The 19,013-nt window shown below is 53.3% G+C and overlaps 1 protein-coding gene across 1 annotated transcript; it reads right to left on the bottom strand.

The window, feature by feature from the left end:
* Window positions 1–8,783: 8,783 nt before the first annotated feature.
* LOC125119161 (NUT family member 2G-like) lies at window positions 8,784–15,804 on the bottom strand (the record flags this gene model as incomplete). The annotated part of the gene is made up of 10 exons (XM_047766011.1): window positions 8,784–8,904; window positions 9,030–9,157; window positions 9,547–9,663; window positions 10,117–10,412; window positions 10,848–11,020; window positions 12,030–12,158; window positions 13,110–13,440; window positions 13,588–13,806; window positions 14,125–14,213; window positions 15,758–15,804. Coding segments are annotated over 10 exons (1,650 nt in total), but the record flags the coding sequence as incomplete, so codon positions are not given.
* Window positions 15,805–19,013: the final 3,209 nt, after the last annotated feature.

The following is a 19,013-nucleotide window of genomic DNA, read 5'->3' on the forward strand; positions in this document are numbered from 1 at the left end:
GTCCTGAGGGTCAGTCAGGAGCTTCCTAAAACATGATGCCAGTGCCTGCCTGCATGACTTAAACAGGCTGGTCTTCCACGGGACGCCGGTGTTTGGACCTTCACAGCAGTCCACCTGAGTGACCGTGGATGGCAGAGACTCCTCTGACCTAGCTCCGTTGCTCACAGTAAGTCCCCCATCCTTCCTAGGGTGATTCCGGGGGTGGGGGGCGGGGGGTTGCCTTGTCTGTGACCTCATTGGTTTGGGGGTTCTGGTGGGGCTGGCCCGCTGGGGCTTGGACTGCTGACATCCCACCTACCCTAGCATCTTCACCAATATCGGCTACTTCTCCCATGGGATTGGTGAGATCCAGAAGCTCACGCCTCTCCCTCAGCCCACGGCCCCTCCTCCTCACACCCAGGTTCCATGCCAGTCTCTGCAGGCTGCTGGCTCGCTTGGGCCTGGCACCGCCTTTGTGCCTCCAGAGCCCTTGTCCCTGCTACTGTTCGTGCTCGAGGTCCTGCAGCAGGCTTGGTGCAGATCCACCAAGCTCCCTGTGCTCCTATCTCTGCCTCAGAGTCCAGTCTCCTCTCTGGAACCTGCCGCCCCTCCCCCACCAGCTCCATCAGCTTGCCATGGCTTTCCAATGCCATCTGGGCATTCCTGTCCAACAGTGGCCGCCCCACAAACCAAGCCTGCAGTCTCACATAAACAAACGAAAGACTCCTCCTGCTCCTGCCTTGGGGGCCTACAGCCCCTCCTGTCCTCTGTCCTTACTTCTTCTGTTGGGGTCCTCCTTCTGACTCCCTGGACAAGGAGAGAGGACATGAGAGGGAGACTGTCCCAGCAGGAAGGCAGGGGTGGGGACGCTGGTGGAGCCCAGCTGGGGACAGAGACGGTGTCTTCCATTGAGACTCCACCCTGCCATGGGAGTGCACAGGCCTTTGGAGAGAGAGTATCGGTCAGCTCCAGCTGCCGTCACAAATCCCACGGGCAATGGGGCTTAAATAACAAGAATTTATCAATTCACCCTTTTGGAGCCCAGCCTTCTGAGATCCAGGTATAAACAGGCTTGGTTTGCCCTGAGGCCTCTCTCCTTGGCTTCCAGATGGCCATCTCTTCCCTGTGACCTCACATCAGCTCCCTCTGTGTGTTTCGGGGCCTAAATTTTCCCTTTCTATAGGGGCACCCGTCACATTGTCTTAGGGGCCACCTTAGTGACCTCATGTCAGCTCTTTCTTTACAAACTCTGCTCCAGGGCTTCCTGTAGTGGTGCACTGGAAATGAACCCCAATAGTCACCATGAGTGTTCAGGGTCAATCCCTGGCCTCGCTCAGGAAGGGAAGGATCCAATGTTGCCGTGAGCTGTGGTGTAGGTCACAGACACGGCTTGGATGTGGCGTTGCTGTGGCTGTGGTGTAGGCCGGCAGCTGAAGCTCCGATCGATCGATCGGATGCCAAGCCTGGGACCTTCTATATGCCGCCCCTGCAGCCCTATACAAACAAACAAATGTAAACAACAAGAAGACAGAGAAAACTCTGCTCCACCTAAAGTCATGTGCTGAGGTACTGGGGGAGAAGACTTCAACATATGAATTTCGGGGGATACAGTTCAGCCCCTTTTGGCCAGTGTCTACAGTGCAAGGGATGAAGGGTCTTTCCTAAAGTAAAGACACATCACGCCTGGGGTTGGGAGGAGGGAGGACCGACTCCCCATGGTGAGGGAGGGACGTTTCCAGAGTGCAGGGCACTTGAGCTGGATTGGAGCCCATGACCCAAGGCCATGAGGCAGGGGGTTCCAGCCTGTGGCATATAAGGCTCTCGAAGGCAGGGGGTCCAGGAGACTGAGGGGGAAGCCGAGAGAGGAGCTCCAGTGCCAGGCTGTGAGCTGAGGTCCAGGCTTGCAGTCCTCAGGCCTCTGCTCCTAGATTCGATTCCCAGCACCCTCTTTAAGCACACCCATGGCCCCGCTCTCCCCAGCCTGAAGGGACCCAAGTCACCGCCCACCTTCCTGGCCCCCACCCCCGCATGAACTGCTCCCTTCTGTCCAAGGGCCCCAGCCTGCCTGGCCCAAGGCGTCGACACACCTCCAGCACTTGGAGCCTGATGTCTCCTTTCCTGCTTAGCTGACGCAGGCCCACCTGAGTGAGTTCCTTGAAGCAGCGTTGTCAAAATCCTTCCTGCCCTCTGCCTGACACAGAGTTCTCATGCAGCCAGCAGGACCCCAGGAAGCCTCACAGTGTACCCAGCCTTCAGGACCCACGGTGCTGTGGTTGGTGACATATCGCCTCCTAATGTTTGCCCGTTTTCTAGTGGAATTGGTCCTACATTTATGGTCATGATTTGGCAGTGCCTTATTCCCTCGAGATACCAGACTTGTGTCAGATGTGTGGTTGGCAGGTAGTTTCTCCAAACCTGTAGCTTCTTTTCACCTAGGAAAATGCTTAAATTTGATGAGGTCCATTTGTCTGTTCTTTCTTTCTGGGGTGGTGACTTGGCTGTCGTGTCAGGCAGAACGCTTTTCTTTTTGTTGTTTCGCTGATGTTGTTGCTGCCTATTCAAGCGGAATTCATTTAGTTATCCTCAGTTTCATTGAAGCATAGTGACTCACAATGTTGTGATAGTTTCTGCTGTGTAGCGAAGTGATTCGGTCACACACACACACACGTCCATTCTCCCTCAGATTCTATTCCCATATCGACTATCGCCAAATGTTGGCTAGAGTTCCCTGGGCTATACAGCAGGTTCCCGTTGGCCAGTCGTTCCATATGCCTCAGTGTATATGCAGAAGCCAGTCCCAAACCCCCAGCCCATCCTCCCCCCGACTTGTCTCCTTTGGTAACCAAAAAGTTTTTCCAAGTCTGGGAGTCTGTTTCTGTCCTGCAAATATGTTCATGTCTATCCTCCCTTTAGAGTCCACATAGAAGCGATGTCGTACGATGTTGGTCTTTCACTGTCTGACTAGCTTCACTTAGGATGATAATTTCTAGGTCCACCCTTGCTGCTGCAACGTTCGTTATTTCATTCTTTTGTATGATTGTGTAATGTTTCCCTGTGTACATGTACCACATCTTCTTTATCCATTCCTCTGTCGATGGACATTTAGCTTGCTCCCTTGTCTTGGCTATTGTAAATGGTGCTTCAGTGACCATTGGGGTGCACGTATTTTTTGAAGGGCCTTTATTTCCTCTTGATGAAGTCCAATTTTCTGTTCTTTCCTTTCCTTTTGGGGTAATGTTTTTCTTGTCATATGGAAGAACTCTTTACCAAGCCCTAGGACCCAGAGATTTTCTCCAATTTTTTTTTCTTTGTTGGTAAACATTTATCCATAGTTTGTATCTATGCAAATTTTACACTTGCACTTAAGTTCCATTATGAGTTAATTTTAGTATCTGATAAAAACACTATCCCTATTCCATTATACTGCTCTTGAACTTCTGTATTAGAACATCCCAGGTTGTTGTATTGGCACGGATCTATTTCTGCATTCTCTATCTGTACACTGAACTCCGTCGGCATCTATCCCTCCACCAATGCCCAAATGTCTTACATAGAGCATTCTCATAAGCCCAATATCCTCCAACTCTAAGGTGCTTTCTTGAAATTATTTTTCATGTTCTGGCTCCTTTATCTTTTCTTTATACGTTTTAGAATATGTTCGTCCATGTTGACCAAAAAAAAGCTTCTGTTGGAATTTGACAGTTTTCTGTGTTGAGTCTTCCCATCCACGAGTATAATACATGTCCCCATTGTTGTAGGTCTTGTTTCATTTTATCACACAGATCCTCTATCACCAATATGTATACCCGGATTTCCCATTGTGGCTCAGCTTGTGAAGAACGTGAAACAGTGTCCAAGCGGATGTGGGTTCCATCCCTGACCTGGCTCAGTGGGATAAGGGTCCAGTGTTGCCCCAAGCTGCAGTGTGGTTTGCGCATGCTGCTTGGACCCGGTGTTGCTGTGGCTGTGATGTAGGCTGGTAGCCGTAGCTCCAGTTTTACCCCCTTGCCTGGGACCTCCCATATGCCGTGGGTGCAGTCATAGAATGAACTATGGAACCAAACGCTTCAAGATTTTTGCAAATCTTGTGTATTGCATCGTGTTTGTAGTTTGGGCTCCACATTATTATTTTTTTTTTTGTATTTATGCATATGATGAATGTTTTTGTGTCGATCTTGTATACTGAGACTTTGATGAAGTAGCCTCCATCTATTCAGTGTGTCTTGGAGATTTGGTGGGCCTTTCTGTGGAGGTAGCCATGCTATCCATGAGCATGGAGAGTTATGTTTTTTCCTTTCTAATCCACATGTCTTTATTTCTCTTTCTTGCAGTGCTGCCCCGGCTAGTACCTACAGTACTAAGTAGAAAAGGACAAAGGAGAAAGAACTTTCTGACCTGTTTTGAATTTAGGAGCAAAACTTTCGTTCTTTCACCATCACGTATGAGGCTTGGTGTAGATTTTTGTCTAGATGTTCTTTACTGGGTTCAAGTAGTGTCCTTCTCTTCCTAGTTTTCTGAGCGTTTCTGACATGAATGGGTGTTGAACTTTGTCAAATGCTTTTTCTGCACAAGCCATTGTGACCACGTAGGTTTTCCTCATTTAATGTACTAATACAGCATATAAAGTTGATGATTTTGCGTATTAAACCAAGCTAGTATTCCCCGGATACATTCCATCTGAATGTAGTGTATTGTCATTGCCTTCTTTGTTCATGCACTTGTTTTATTATTTTGTGATTTGTTTTTTCCCGATTCCTTGTGTGAAAACTTAGGTTATTGATTGGAGACGTTTCGTCTTTTCTGTTCTATAAGCATTTATTGCCACTTGTTTCCCTCTTAACAAGAGTTTGTCTGGATCCTACCACCGGTCACGTACTGCACGTTCATTTGCCTTCAGATCCACTTGTTTTCAAAGTTTTCCTTGAGAGTCCTCTTTGAGCATGGATTCTTTCGAAGGGTGCATCTCGATGTCCACATATCTGGAGGCTTACTTTCTTCTCGTTCTCATTGTTATACAATGGACAGCGTACACTTTGGACACGGTGGAGTGAAATGCAGTGACTATGTGTTTCGTTATTATATAGGTTCTTCAAATGTCACTGGTGTGAATGTTTCAAGTATGAATGTTACAGAGTAGTTCTCTGCCCTTTTCCCTTATACTGTAACCATAAGGGAATTTCCTGAACATATAAATGCCAGGCTTCTGAAGATGTGTCTAACAGGGCCAGTTCACAGACACCCCTGCACATTGTTTTCTGGATCAGCTTGCAAGCAGAGAGCCAGGGTCCAGGAGGGGGCCCAGATCTAGCGCTCTGGTGCTTTACATGGCATGAGCAGAGAAGCCGTGGTCCCAAGTGGGCACTGGCTACAACCAGAAGGCTGACATGCAGGACCCAGGCCCAGTCCCTGGCTGGGGGAGCAGCACGCCTGGTGGGTGAAGCTCCAGCCTCTCTCCTGCTGCCCAGGGCGGGTCTGAGCTGTGGGCGCAGCCACAAGGCTCAGAAGGCCAATGGCGGAGACACTAGGTGGTACTCCCCACCTCCGACAGCCACAATCCCTGGCTATTGGCAGTGACCGTGAAGTCCCAAGGAAGGCCAGGCTTCCAGCTGCAGGGCGGTGGTCTTGAGCAAGTCAGACCTGCCCTCTCTCTTCTTCAGCAAGCAACATTTTCCTCACGCCCTGTTGCTTCCGCCCAACCCATGCGGTTGCCAGCCTGTCGTTTTCAACCATCATCCAAAGCACTTCCTGAAAGAAAGGGCATCCTAACCCCAACTGACTAAGAAGCACCTCTTGAAAATAAGCAAGTCGCCCCTAACACAAGACTCTTAGCGCCTTCCATGGACCATCCTTGATAGCTCCTGCATGCTGCTGAGTAGTAAAATGTTGGTGACCAAGAACTCCTCCAACGACTGGTGTGCTAGCAATAGCTTCTGTGAAAGCAGGAAGCTCCTCCCCCTCAGGCAGAGGAGGTCAGGAGACCATAGGTGATGGCCCTGTGCTCTGCTCCCCGTTTCAAGCCCTTTGGATCCCTGCCATCTGAGGAAGGAAGGCAGTGCCTGGGAAACTACCATGGTTCCTGATGCATCTGGCAAGAGGTCACCTGTGAGCCAGAGGGCCGGAATCCTCCCTGGAACACACTGCCCCGTGCCCACCACTCAACAATGCCCTCCCAACAAGGCACATTGGCTGCACAGTTGTAATAGCTGGACAGTTCAGGTATGCTGTCTGTGACTTGGACAAAGGTGACTCTTTGCCTTGTTCTTGGAGGCACATGGCATTGGAAAGGGAGAACCCAGACCAGGTGGCCCAAAGCCTAAGTCAAATGGGTTTCTTCAGCCAATGCTTTGATTCCACCTTGAGGAGTTTGGAGATGAGCCTTTCCCTGGTGTCAGAGGGTAAGCTTCCCCTTGGTGTCTATCACAGACAAAGGGTGTCCAGCCCCTGGCTCCGTCTCACACAAGCTGCACCAATCCAGCCCCTGAAATTGGGAGCCTCCTTTACCCACCCTAGGGATGGTGGCCATTTCTGTGATTCTGTGAATGCAGCATCCATTAAACCACTCTTTCCTTATTGGAGGGATGCATGGATGGATGGATGGATGGATGGATGGATGGATGGATGGATTCTTTGATTGTCATTGTAGGGCCCCACCTGCAGCATGTGGAAGTTCCCAGACTAGGGGTCGAATCAGAGCTGGCACTGCTGGCCTATGCTACAGCCACAGCAATGCCAGATCCAAGCCACATCTGTGACCTACACCACAGCTCGTGGCAATCCTGGATTCTTTAACCCGCTGAACAAGGCCAGGGATCAAACCCACACACTCATGGATACCAATCAGATTCTTCATCTGCTGAGCCATAATGGGATCTCCCTAAAATATTATTTGGTTATGGTCTCTACAACTTTCATGTCTTCAAATTCTATTGCGTTCTTTTCTTTTCCCTTTTGATTCGGCTGCATTGGGACCTATGGGCTTTTTCCAGGCCAGGGGTTGAATCGGAGCTGCAGCGGCTGGCCTATGGCACAGCCACAGCAATACAGGATCTGAGGCATGTCTCACACCTACACCACAGCTGACAGCAATGCCAGAACATTAACCCAGTAAGTTAGGATCCTTACAGCCGAGCCATGACAGGAACTCCTGCTATTTCATTTCTTCATGGATTGAAGAACGTGAGTGAATTCCTCACTTCCAGTGTGCCTGCACCTTAGCATTAATCCTAGACTTTTTGGTGGCTTGGGGGTGTTTTTTATTTTATTTTATTTTATTTTATTTTATTTTATTTTATTTTTTGGCTGCCATTTGTGGCAAATGGAAGTTCGCAGGGACAAGCCTAGATCCTTAACCCTCTTCCCCACAATCAGAAAATTATCACTGGTCATTTAAAGTCCTAAGTCTTCGTGTATCAAAAGCTACCTGGGGGTGGATGCCAGTGGGCTGGTGAGGTTGGGACCGCTGAGCTCCACATGATGTAAGACTCCACCCCAGCCATTAAGTGGCCATGAAATTCCAGTCACTCCTTCCCCCTTCCTTTTGTCCTCGTTGGGACTAAGAGGCAGCTGCCTCCACCAATTGGCACATTGCAATAATGCCACTGAGATGATAGGATGCCCCCCCACCCACCCACAAGGCAGTGAAGCAGAAAGTCCATCCCTATAGCCAAGCCTTTTCCTCTCTGGCCAGGCCACCCCCACAGGACACCCTGGATGAGTGGAGGATCACCTCAGCCTGTCATCTGGCCACTTCAGAGAGGCAGAGAGAAACTCCCTAAAGGTAAGGGCTGTCTCCAGCCTCCATTCTCAGAACTGGTGAGTGTCCAGAGGGCTGAATGGTACAAAAGCAGCTCTCCATCCCCAGAGTGTTCAGGGATGCAGAGAACGGAACAGATGCCCCAGAAGCCCCCCTAGCCCAGCAGGCTTGAGAGACAGGGATGGTGAGGCTGTCCCTGGGGATACTGAGAGCTGTGTACTCCCAGGAGCTGCCTGGGCATCCTTGTCTCTGTGGTGGAAAGGCTTAGTGATTCACCTGTGGATCCAGACTGCCTGGGATCTCACACATGCTTCGTTCCTCTGGGGTCCCCTCTCTGTCCTCTGAGGACCCCTCTCTGAGGACACAGACACATGCAGGACGACAGTGGACCAAGTGTATTTCACAACAAAACTATTTTATCCATATTTTACATACCCTGTGGCAAAGGAGCTACTGTGCCCACCCACACACACCCAGACCCAAGTCCCCACCACCTAACCCCACCCAACCCCACCCCCCTCCTGGCCCTGGTCATTCTGTCCTTCCTCCCCGCCCCTATGTCAGCCAGGATGGTTGCTGGGACCTGGAGGAGCCCAAGGCTTCCATGGGGGCTGCCCTGTTGGGCTGGCCCACTGTTCCCTCCTGGCTGCAGTGCCACTTCCTCCTCCTCCCTGTGACAGATGGGTCACACCTGCTCGTTTGGGGCTCTGAAGGGCCAACCAGCCCCAGAGCCAGGGCGGGCCTCCCAGAGCCTCGCAGGTCAGCCCTAGGCCTGGGCAGCTTCTCAGCAGCGGCCGGGCCTCCACACAGAGCCCGCTTCCTAGACTTGGCAGCTGCCGGGGGGCCTGGGCTGAGGCCCATTCTCTGGGGAAAGGGGGCCTGGGAAGCTTGCTGGGCCCCCAGCCCCCCAGGGCAGACAAGACCCGAGGCAGGGACAGGGCTCTGTGGCCGCCCCCAGGGCAGCAGGCTGTGGTGAAGGCCCAAGAGGAAGGCCAGGCTGGGGAGCTCCTCCTCATCCTCACTGAACCCTTGACCCGGCCCTGGGGCTCCGCTAGGCGGAGAGGCCTCCCTGAGAACCTTTTTGGCCCTGGGTCCTGATGGAGGGCCCGAGCGCTTTGTGCCCTGGCGAGGAAAGGGCTGTGCAGTTCCAGACTGAGGGGACTCCTGATGTCCTGGAGAGGGCACAGGGCCTTTGTGCCTGAACAGGCCCCTGTCTGTCTGGCGGTGCCTTAGATGGCCGTGGAAAGCCATCTGGGGTGTACAGGTTTCATCTCTGGCCCCGGGCTGTGGGCCTTGCTCGTTCCTCTGGGCATCTTGGCCGGCAGCAGACTCGGAAGGGCTTGAGTCCAGCTGGGGTGCCCTGTGATTGGGGGTGGCCGGCACCCCGTCCTCCTCCTTCGAGGCCAGGGCTCGTTTCTGCACCAGCTGGCGGGAGGGAGGTGGACAGTGACCGCTCTGCACCCTCCAGGGAGAGCCGGGGGTTGTGGGCAGGGGGAGGTGAGATGGGACTCACATCCCGATACAGACCCTGTGGCACTCCTGCCTTCCTCCTGGACCTTCCCCCCAGAAGGGTCCCTGCCCCCTCCCCGGCTCCCCTCCTCCTCTTCCATTCATCCTGCCCTGCACCCACCTGGGCAGCCTCCCTGGTGCAGGGCCTCTCAGTCAGGGGAGGGAGGGGCAGAGCCTTCAGGGCCTCCTGCTCTGGGTCCCTCCTCTGCCCTGGCTGACCTGGGTCCTTGCCTCCTGGATTTCCTGGGTCACCTGGGCTCCCCCCTGCCCCAGTCTCCCTGAGTGTCGCTCCCTCCCCCGGCCACCTCTTCAGGGGAGAGTCCTTCCTCCTGCTCCAGCTCCTCAGCCAGGGCCGAGAGATCCAGCTCTGGTTCTGGGGAAAGCAATTCTGCCAGGAATCGGGGGTGAATGACCGCCTCCACCTGGGACAGAAGGAAGAGGCTGTGAGCATCCTCGGCAGGAGGGACCCGGGAGGCAGGAAGACGTGTGGGGGAAAGTGAAAAGCAGAGACCGATCCAGAGTCCCCTTCACAAAGGGGGAGCTTTCAAACTGTCATGGGAATTGTCTACACTCACATAAACACACACACACACTCAGAAGCAGTTGCACGTGCAGACACGTGCACAAAAGCTCAAACACACATGCACAGAAACAGTCACAAAGGCGTACAGAGAGGGACACACATGTGCAAACATATACATCCACATATACACATCCTATGCACATAGGTACACTCAGACACCCAGGATCACACGCAGATCTCAGGATCAAGGAACAGAGCATAAATCCCATTGTCCTGGGCCAAAGCCAGAACTAGGGTGCCAAGAGGACCTCTCCTTGGAATCCTATAGACCCAGACTGCAGGCCCAGCCCACCTTGGTGACAAAGTCCTCCTGGGAACACAGCTTGTCAATGTAGCTGAGGAGTTCCGGGTCCGGGAAGGTGCCGTCCTCGTCCTGCGCCAGGTCATTTCCCTCCTCTCCACATTCCGCATCTGACTCCCCCGTGGCTGAGGGCCCAGGACCCACCAGTGCCTCCATGATGTCCCCACACTCTCTCACAGCCTCAGGGGGGCTCTCCTTGAGGGCCTTGTTCTCCAGCGGCTGCCGGGATCTGCGTGGCCTTGGGCGTGTGGGCTGGACCCTGGGGCCGTGTTTCCTTGGAGCACAGGCTGAGGCAGAGCAGGAGGAAGGGAAGGTGAGGGGATCCAGCACCCAGAAGCTGACCCCGGAGCAGGTAGAGGGGAGGGCAGTGTTGGGGGTGGGGGGGCCATGGACATGGGTGTGGGCGGGGTCAGGGCCAGCCAGAGCCTCGTGCTTGGTGGGAGGCCAGAGAAAAGGAGGACCCTCTAAAAGTCATGTGCGAGGATGTGTGGAACCTCAAATGACCAGGGGTCTCCCCACCAGCACACATGTTAGGCAGATTGCACAGGGGCCCCTTAGACAGGGAGGAGGGTGATCAGTTTCCAAACGGGCCACATTCATACCCCAGAGGGAGAGAGGGCCGCTGAGACCCCCCTCAGGGGCTGTTCTTGTTGAAAGGTCAATGCCCCCTTGAGGGAAAAGGACCAGCCTGGGGACAGTGGCCATTCCTAGGCCCCTAGTACCTTTGCCTTGACCTCCAGTGGGAAGGTGGTTAACTGGCCGAGTGCCCAGTTTGCGGGATGTGGGTTCCTGAGGAGCCGGCTTTGGTGGAGCTGGAGGAGGCATGCCCTGCACCCCCTTCGTGCATGACAAGTTCTCCATCCGGATCTCATCCTCTGCCTCAAATTCCATGAACCTGGGGGATGTTGAGGGACAGGCCACAGTGAGAAAAAGGCCTGGGCTCTGGAGCCCACCCAGGGCAGCAGGACTGAGGGGGTGAGGAGAGGGTGTCCTTGGGGCTGTCAGGGCCCTGTGAGGTGCTGTCCCAGCAGGGAGCCGCTCTGGGGCAGGTACAAGATCTGGGCCACCTCCTGCCTCGCCAGCCCTGGAGATGGAAGGCGTGGCCCAGCAGAGACCCAGGTTACTGTGTTGAACCAGGCCTAGGGGACCCATGGTGGTTTGGGGGGACCCTGCTCATGGCCCCCCAGACCTTGCCTGAGCCAAACAATGGAGACAGCCAGCGGCCTGGTCAGGCGTGTGTCCCCACAGGGCCCTTTGCCTGAACCCAGAACCCGGGGCTGGGCGTGAGAGTCCGGGAAAACACACGTGAGACAGGGCCCAGCACAGGCTGGAGAGGGGATACTAAACTTAGAGGAGCGGTGTCACTTGCCTCTGCGTGGTGCTCCTTTGGTTTTGTTTAGAAACTAGGGGGTTCACGTGCAGAAATCACAGGGAGGGCCAGAGACCCATGGGCTTCCCCAAGGATGCCCAGTTGCCCATTCCAGCCACCGTTGATGAGGAGAGGCATACCACATGCTAGGTCAGTGGCTGCCAGGCACCCAGCATGAAGGGGTGCCAGGCTGCCGGGTGGAGACCACACCCCTGCACAGCCCCTTGTGCCTGCAGGTGGCCACCTCCTGGGCTGCCAGGGTTCCCAAGGCCATCCTGAGGCCTCCCCATGTCAGCATCAGGGTAGGGCAGAGCTCCTGGGACAGGCAGGGTGGAAGAGCCAAGCTCTCCAGGTGGCAGAGGGGATTCCGGAGGGTGATAGGATTCGGGGATTCAGGGAACAATAGGTGTGAGGAGCCAGCCTCCTCTTGCATCCTCTCTGATTATCACCACCACAGCCAGATCCTGCCCTGGGGTCTCCCCATCACCCACCACCCACCCCACCATGTAGCCCACGCCCCCGGACACTGACTCACTTTGCTGCCATTTCATAAAAGGGCATCCTCTCAAAGTTGCTCGTGTGCTGCCATTCCTGCGTGGCCCGCCGCATTCCCTCCTCCAGCGTCATGGTGGGCTTCAGGCGAGCCAGGGTGCGAAGCACTGGGCTGCAAGCCCTCAGGGTCAGTCTCCTGGTACAGCCCAGCCCCCACTGCCCAACCCCACCCAGCCCCAAGGCCTCCATGTGTCCCAACACAGTCAAACCCAGGCTCAAGAGGGTGAGAGGAGGCTGTCTGGAGAGCAAAGACAAGCCTTCCTGGTGACTGTTGCCACCGCCTCACACTCACCAGAGGATGATTGTCCACTCCCTGGCTATAGCCGGGACACTGTGGCCAGGCGGGGGGGGGGGGGGGGCTGCCATCTCATATAAAATGCAGCAATATCAATGAGGGAAGGCAGGTGCCAGGCTACCTGCTAACAGGTCCGAGAAGCCCAAAAGATTCTTCTGCCCGGTCCTCTGAACTCGATGGCCTAGGCCCCCTTTTCTGAGGGACCTCAGGGCTAGGAGGGAAGTTCCTGCCAGGCTCACAGCTCTAGGAGGATAGACCCTTGCCCTTAGGAGAGCTCTACCACCTCCCCTTTCTAGCCGGAATTCTTCAGGACAAGGACCAGGCATGCAGAAAGCTCTGTCCTGGGCCTGAATGTCCTAAGCCTTATCTGAAGTGATACCCACTGGCCGCCACATGCCCAGGTCCATGTTGAAAGGAGGTAGCACCAGAGAAGTAGGTCCCATTCAAACTTTGGCTCCTCACATCAGAGCAGGACCCTCTCGGGCTGCTCTTCTGCACTAAATGTTACCATGGAACTGCAGAAAGTAAGACAACTGGTCTCGCATGGTGGTGGTAGCTGAGCTAAGGCACGGAAAGGATGTCATGGACTGGACGTGTGACACATCTGGAGTGAAAACATGCCTCCTCAATAGCATGGGCACTGCTGTCAACCCTCCTCCTCCTTTCTAGGTTGAAGGATCCCTGGAAACCTAAGCGGGGAGTCCATGCCAAGTTCCTCTATATGTGAAGGCTCCAGATGAGCTAATGAGGGCCTGAGAGATCACTTACATGAGAAAGCAGGAGAGAGCTTCCGCATCAGGGCTCTGGGGCAGGTGGCTCCGGGCCAGGGACTTGAAGCGCTGCCAGCGTCGGAAGTTCTGATAGACGCTCCTATGGTCACAGGCGTCCTCCCGAGGGCCCCTGTGCTGGGAGGCATGCAGGCTGCCTGCCCCAGAGGTGCCATGTGGCCATGGCCCAGAGCTCCCTGGGGGCAGGATGAAGGCCATCTGGGCAGCTGGTGGTGCAGCTTGAGGAGGAAGGCCTGGGGCCAACCCTCCCTTGCCAGCCCGAGCTGCTGCAACAGCCGGGGCGGCCACAACACTGTCCCCTGCAGGGGTTGCTATGCAAAGGGGGGCAGGACACAAGGCACTCCCCCTGAGGGCCCTGGAAGCATTCCTATTGAGTGGGGCCCGAGGACGCCCAAAGGCCTGAGTCTGGTGGGGCGATGCTGACCTCCCTCCTGACCAGACTGGGACCGTGATGTTGCCAATCCCTGGGGCAATGGGGCCATGGTCAGCAGGAGCCCCCCGAGGTGTCCCGGGGTGAGCTGGCTGCAACAGGGTGCTGCCGGGCAGGAGTAATGGGGCCATGGGCGGTGGCAGGGGCTGCGCCCAAGCCGGCTGGGGTTGGGAGCCAGGAGTGAGTGGAGGATAGGACCGTGAGGCCCCAGGGTGCATGACCACATCCGTGCCCAGCGGTGGAGATGCTGTGGAGAGAAAGGAAAGGGGGGAATGGAGGAGGAGAATGGGCAACTTGGACGGAAGCTCTCTGGGGACTCAGAGTGTACACCTCAGCGGGAGAGGGCATTTGGACAGAGGAACCTGTGTGTTGTGCAGATGCCTTGGAGGGACTTTCATGGTCTGACTTCCGGTTGAGAATGACTTCCCTGGTGACCTTGATGCCTCACACCAAGTTCCCTGGCCCTGCCTACCAAGAAGCGCTCAGCTCAGCAGCAGTGATTGGAGAGCCTCCCGGAGGAGCTTCCTGGCACCTCGCCCTCACAGGCTGTCCCCACGTCCTGGACCTGAGAGGCCATCTACTCTGAGCATGCCCCTCAGCAAGGTCACTAGCAGGTAGGGGCCTTCTCCAAGGTCCTTCCGGGCACCGTAAGGCCTTTGATGGACCGGCACTGTCTAAAGTCTTGGGGCCTCACTTCCTCCTCAACCCTTCCTTTCTCGATGCTCAGCACACATCTGTTCGGTCTTTCTTTCCTGACCTCACAAAACAAATCTCAAAGGCTGAGAAGATCAGTCTGCACACAGAAACCTTAGACAAACACAGAACACCCCCACCAAGCATGCACCTGCCTCTCAGAACCACTCAGAGTGGACACTTCACAGCGGCTAAGTTGTGCCACCCCATCCCGACGGCCCTGAATCACTCCCACCATGCAGTTCTGTTCCTCAGAGAGAAGTCTGAGAAGTAGGTGTGTGTCCCCTGCATTCCTGTCATTGCCCATCCAGGGTTGGCCGCAGAAGATGAGCACGGGCCCAGGGTGGCTCACATTACATGGGTCATGGGAGTACAGGCTGCCTGTGGTCCTTCCCCTTCCAGCTCCCAATAATGGAAAGTGAAGACAAACTGAGAATCAGGCAGGAGTCAGGTGCCATTGTGAGAAAACTGTCTGTCCAGGAGAAGGAGGGTACATACCACGATGCACCTAATTAGTCTCCACAGGTGTCCTAGGAGGTTTCAGAGTAGCAGACTAGATCATCTTCCTGCTTCTGCGCTACACCGCTTCCCCCTGCCACCCGCCGCCCCCCCCCCCGCCCCCGCATTACAAAGGAAGCCGCCTTCATAGGCATTCCACCTGAACCAACAACTCTCCTCATGTGGTCCATGCCCTTGAAGTAGTGACTTGAAATAGGAACACACTCTTCATCTCAAAGTCAGGCCTCAGCTTCTGCCGTGAGATACCTGACACGATGAGCAATGTCTGAAGAGATGTATTTCCACAAAAGGGAAACCAATACAGAACAACTCAGGAACACGAGTCCTAGCTTGGGTGAAGTCACATGGCTGCCCATCCCTTGTGGCATCCAAGGCCACAGTTCCCTGACCTGAGAAGTGAGTTCTGGGCTGGATGGAGGGAAAAGTCCTGGGCGGTGGCAGCGAGAGTCACATCCTGCCCAGCTCAGAGAGGACACTTTAATGAGCATGTGGCCACAGACAACACCCCCTGGCACTGAATCGTTTTCTGACTATACCCTCTCATTCCACGCCCCCATTAGACAGAGTATGCTCCAGCTCAAATCCCTTAGAGAGATCTGGTGAGGCGAGCTTCAGATGCCTAAGGACCTCGAGGCAGGGCTAGGCTTTCCCCGTGACCCTCCCGGTGCCAGCAACAGGACACTGGCTACACACACGTTCCAAGCGGCTTGTCTCCCTTCTAGAAACTGCCACCTGCCTGCTGCCATCCTGCCTCCCCAACCAGAGCAAGTCCTCTTTATCCGCCTCCAAGCTGTTGTCCTCCCCAGGACAGGCTCAGGTTTCTGCAGGTCCCCAGGCTCCCCGGGTGAGATGTCCCTGGGGTGTAGTGCTCTCTCCTTCCTCTCCTTCAGTCCAACTCCGTGTCCACAGTGAAGGGTCCCAACGGAAACCCAGGGATTTGAGGGAGGCACTTTCTCTCAGAAAACAGCCCCCGTCTAGAGGCTTACCTCCTCCTGAAGCCATTCCCACAGGCGTGGGCCCGGACCACCACGGGCTGGCGGCCTCAACGTGAACAGTCAAGGGCAGGACCCAGCGAGTGACCTGCTCCAGCAGACGCTCAGGATGCAAGTAAAGGAGCCCAAGTTTGAATCTCAACAGTAGAACGTGGGCCTCGAGACATTCTGCAGTGGGGGAGGGGCCGAGGGCAGGTGAGCCTGGGTGGGGGTGGGGTACCATTCCATGCTGGCCTCTGCAGGTAGGCAAGAACCAGACGTTTCTTCCGCCTTATGCAGTGGCCAGACAATTGTTGAGCGCCTCTTTGGGCAATGTATGGGTTGGTTTTCAGAGTCACAGCACCAAGGTTTGTCTGGATGTTCCCTTTCACTTCTTTATCCATCAACCTAGTTGTTGTCCCTCAACCCGCTCTGCTTCCGTCCTGGCTCTTGACTTACATCCCCAGAGGCTAGACTTTCTGAACAAAATTCGCCATTTATCGTCTGATAAACACTTGGGTATTCATGGCCGCCTGGAACACAATGTTTAAAATTTGGCTTCTCTCAGCAGACCCACCATTTGTGATTGGTGTATGTCCATGTTTCCTAAAGAAGCGGTCCTTGTGTGGCAACCAGCATCCAGCAGGACCCACCTTACTCACGTTCCTGTGTGCTGGAAAGGCCCAGTCCATCCAAAAAGCCGTTGCACAGCCCACGTGTCCAAGACCAGAGATCACTCTGACTTGTTTCCCATATTACGACATTGCTGGTAAGTACTGTATGTTTTACCTTTTAAATGATTTAATGTCACATTTTCAACAAGTCATCCCTTCTCCGGGATCACAATCCACTTGTGCAAAATAGAATATGCAGTGTTGAGTCCTCCTCCCCACCTCTTTCCCCTGTCCACTCAGTCCTCTTTCCAAACGGAAATCAGTGTTACCTGTTTCATTGAAATCTTTTCAGAGACAGTTTGGGCAAGGAAAATTGAATGCAATCCGTTTGCCTTTTCAAGAAGTATTGCTTTGTCTCTGGTTGAAAATTAAAATGTGCGCAGGGAACTGCATCTTGGACTTGTGATGGAAAATGTTGCAGGATAGTGAGAAAATGATTATATGTGTATAATATAAATACATATATATACACATCTATATATATGTATCTATATATTTATACATATATATATATCTATATATACATATCTATGTATAGATATATATATGTACACACCTCTGTCTGTATGACAGGGTCCTTTTGCTGTACAGCCAAAATAGACAAAGCATTGTAAATCAACTACAATGGAAAACATAACATATTATAAGATCAAAGAGTTCATCTTGCAAAAAAGGAAAAAAGGAAAACAGAAAATTAAATCATGTCCCAGTATATCTGAGTATCTTTACTTTGGTTGCCTTCATACTGATATCGTGGCTCCTCTGTTACTGGACTAGTTTTTGTCACGGGAGTTTCTACATCCTCTTGAAATTCAAAGTACTGAAAGGGCAGAGTGGTCAAGGACAGGCAATAACAATAGTAAATGTCCAGCTCCATTTGAATTTTTCATTTCCCATACACAGTGCCTGCATTTAGCCTGAACTGTGTCCCGTGCAACATTTTGGACATATCTTTACTGCAAGTACTTTCCCTACTTATCTGAAATTTACCTTTCCCTCAGAATCTGCATGTATCTGGCAAGACTAGCCAAAAAGGGTAACATATTAGGCTATTAGGAGTGGGCAGTTCTTGAGAGGATGAGAGCTTGGAGTAGAGACTGAAAGGTGCATTTTGGTCCAACCCAAAATGAAATGGCAAAGGGACCCAAAATCTGCAGGCTCTTTGGATGAAATGGAAATGGAAGAGCCAGGGTATACTATTGAGTGTTTGTGCTTCGTGGGGTTAAGGACAGAAGTAAGGGACAAGAAGACAAAATCTTCTCTTTCCTTCTGTGAAAGAACTGGGATGTCCTAGAGATGTGGGGGGCGGGGGGGTTCCCTTCTTTTTATTGCTTTCTCCTTTTGGGGCCGCACCTGCTGCCTATGGAAGTTCCTAGGCTAGGAGTCACATCGGGCCTGCAACTGCAGGCCTATGCCACAGCCAGAGCAATGTGGGATCCAAGCTGTGTCTGGGACCTACAGCGCAGCTCACGGCAACCCCGGATCCTTATTCTACTGAAGGAGGCTGGGATCGAGCATGCATCCTCATGGATACTGGGCAGGTTGATGTCTGCTGAGCCACAGTGGGAGCTGCTGGCTTTTGCAGGTGTTAAAAAATCCACTGCCCGTGAAGTGGGTGTGGCCCTTGACTCAGTGCCAGCATTTTATCCACCAATGTCCAATCTCCACGTGTACAAACCCACTCCCGTCGACGTCCTAGCCTGCAAGCCCTGCTTAAAAGCTGGTGCATTTCCTGTCTGCATCCCATGCCCTTGCTCTTTAGAATCGAGGCTCATCATTGCCTATGGTCCTGTCTGCATGGGACTCACGGTAGCATCCCTTACACAGCAAAACGGAAACACAAATGAAACAAAGTTCTCTGAATCTTATTTTCACATTGGGAGTTAAGGTCAGCTTATCACGATGCAAACGATAGGAATGAGTATTTGTGTTTTGTGTGGTGAGAAGCGAGGACTCAGGAACTTGTCAAGGGAGGTGAGGGCTGGAAACCTACTAGGACTGCAACCAAATCTCTTGGGAGGCAAGAGTCCCTCTCTGCTGTGGCAGAACGTACAATTCCTCCTGATGTTAGGGTGTTGGGGAAGGAAAGAGAGGTTTCAAGGACTGTTCCACCTTGAGAAAAAGACTTGTGTGGGTGCTTCAGAAGCTTCTTGCCCCTTGCAAAGGAAAATGGACTCAAAAGAGGGTGAGAAGCTGAGGTGAGAGTATTTCATGCAATGCCATGGTGAGCTTTGTATCAAGAAACTCTTGATGGGGCATTGCAAAAATAAACACCTTGGGAGTATTGCTCTGTATCTGAGCTTTTATAATGAAGAAACATTTCAAGGGTTTTCAAACAAGAACTTCATATGAGAAGATTGCTGAGGCAAGCATTGTACCCAGGCATTCAAGAAGGGCGGGCGTCCTTGTTGCTTCCTCCCCTTCTTCAGCCATTCACGCAATTAGTTGCAAGAGTCTCACGTATAGCTCAGACGTAGTATGTGTGAGGGGTTTTTTGTTTGGTTTTGAATTCTTTTTTCCCCAATACAGTTTTTTTTTTTCTACTGCACAGCATGGTGACCCAGGTACGCATGCATGTACACATTCTATTTTCTCAC

This window comes from Phacochoerus africanus, unplaced genomic scaffold (genome assembly GCF_016906955.1).
Source record: "Phacochoerus africanus isolate WHEZ1 unplaced genomic scaffold, ROS_Pafr_v1 Scaffold_165, whole genome shotgun sequence".
NCBI classification, from domain to species: Eukaryota; Metazoa; Chordata; class Mammalia; order Artiodactyla; family Suidae; genus Phacochoerus; species Phacochoerus africanus.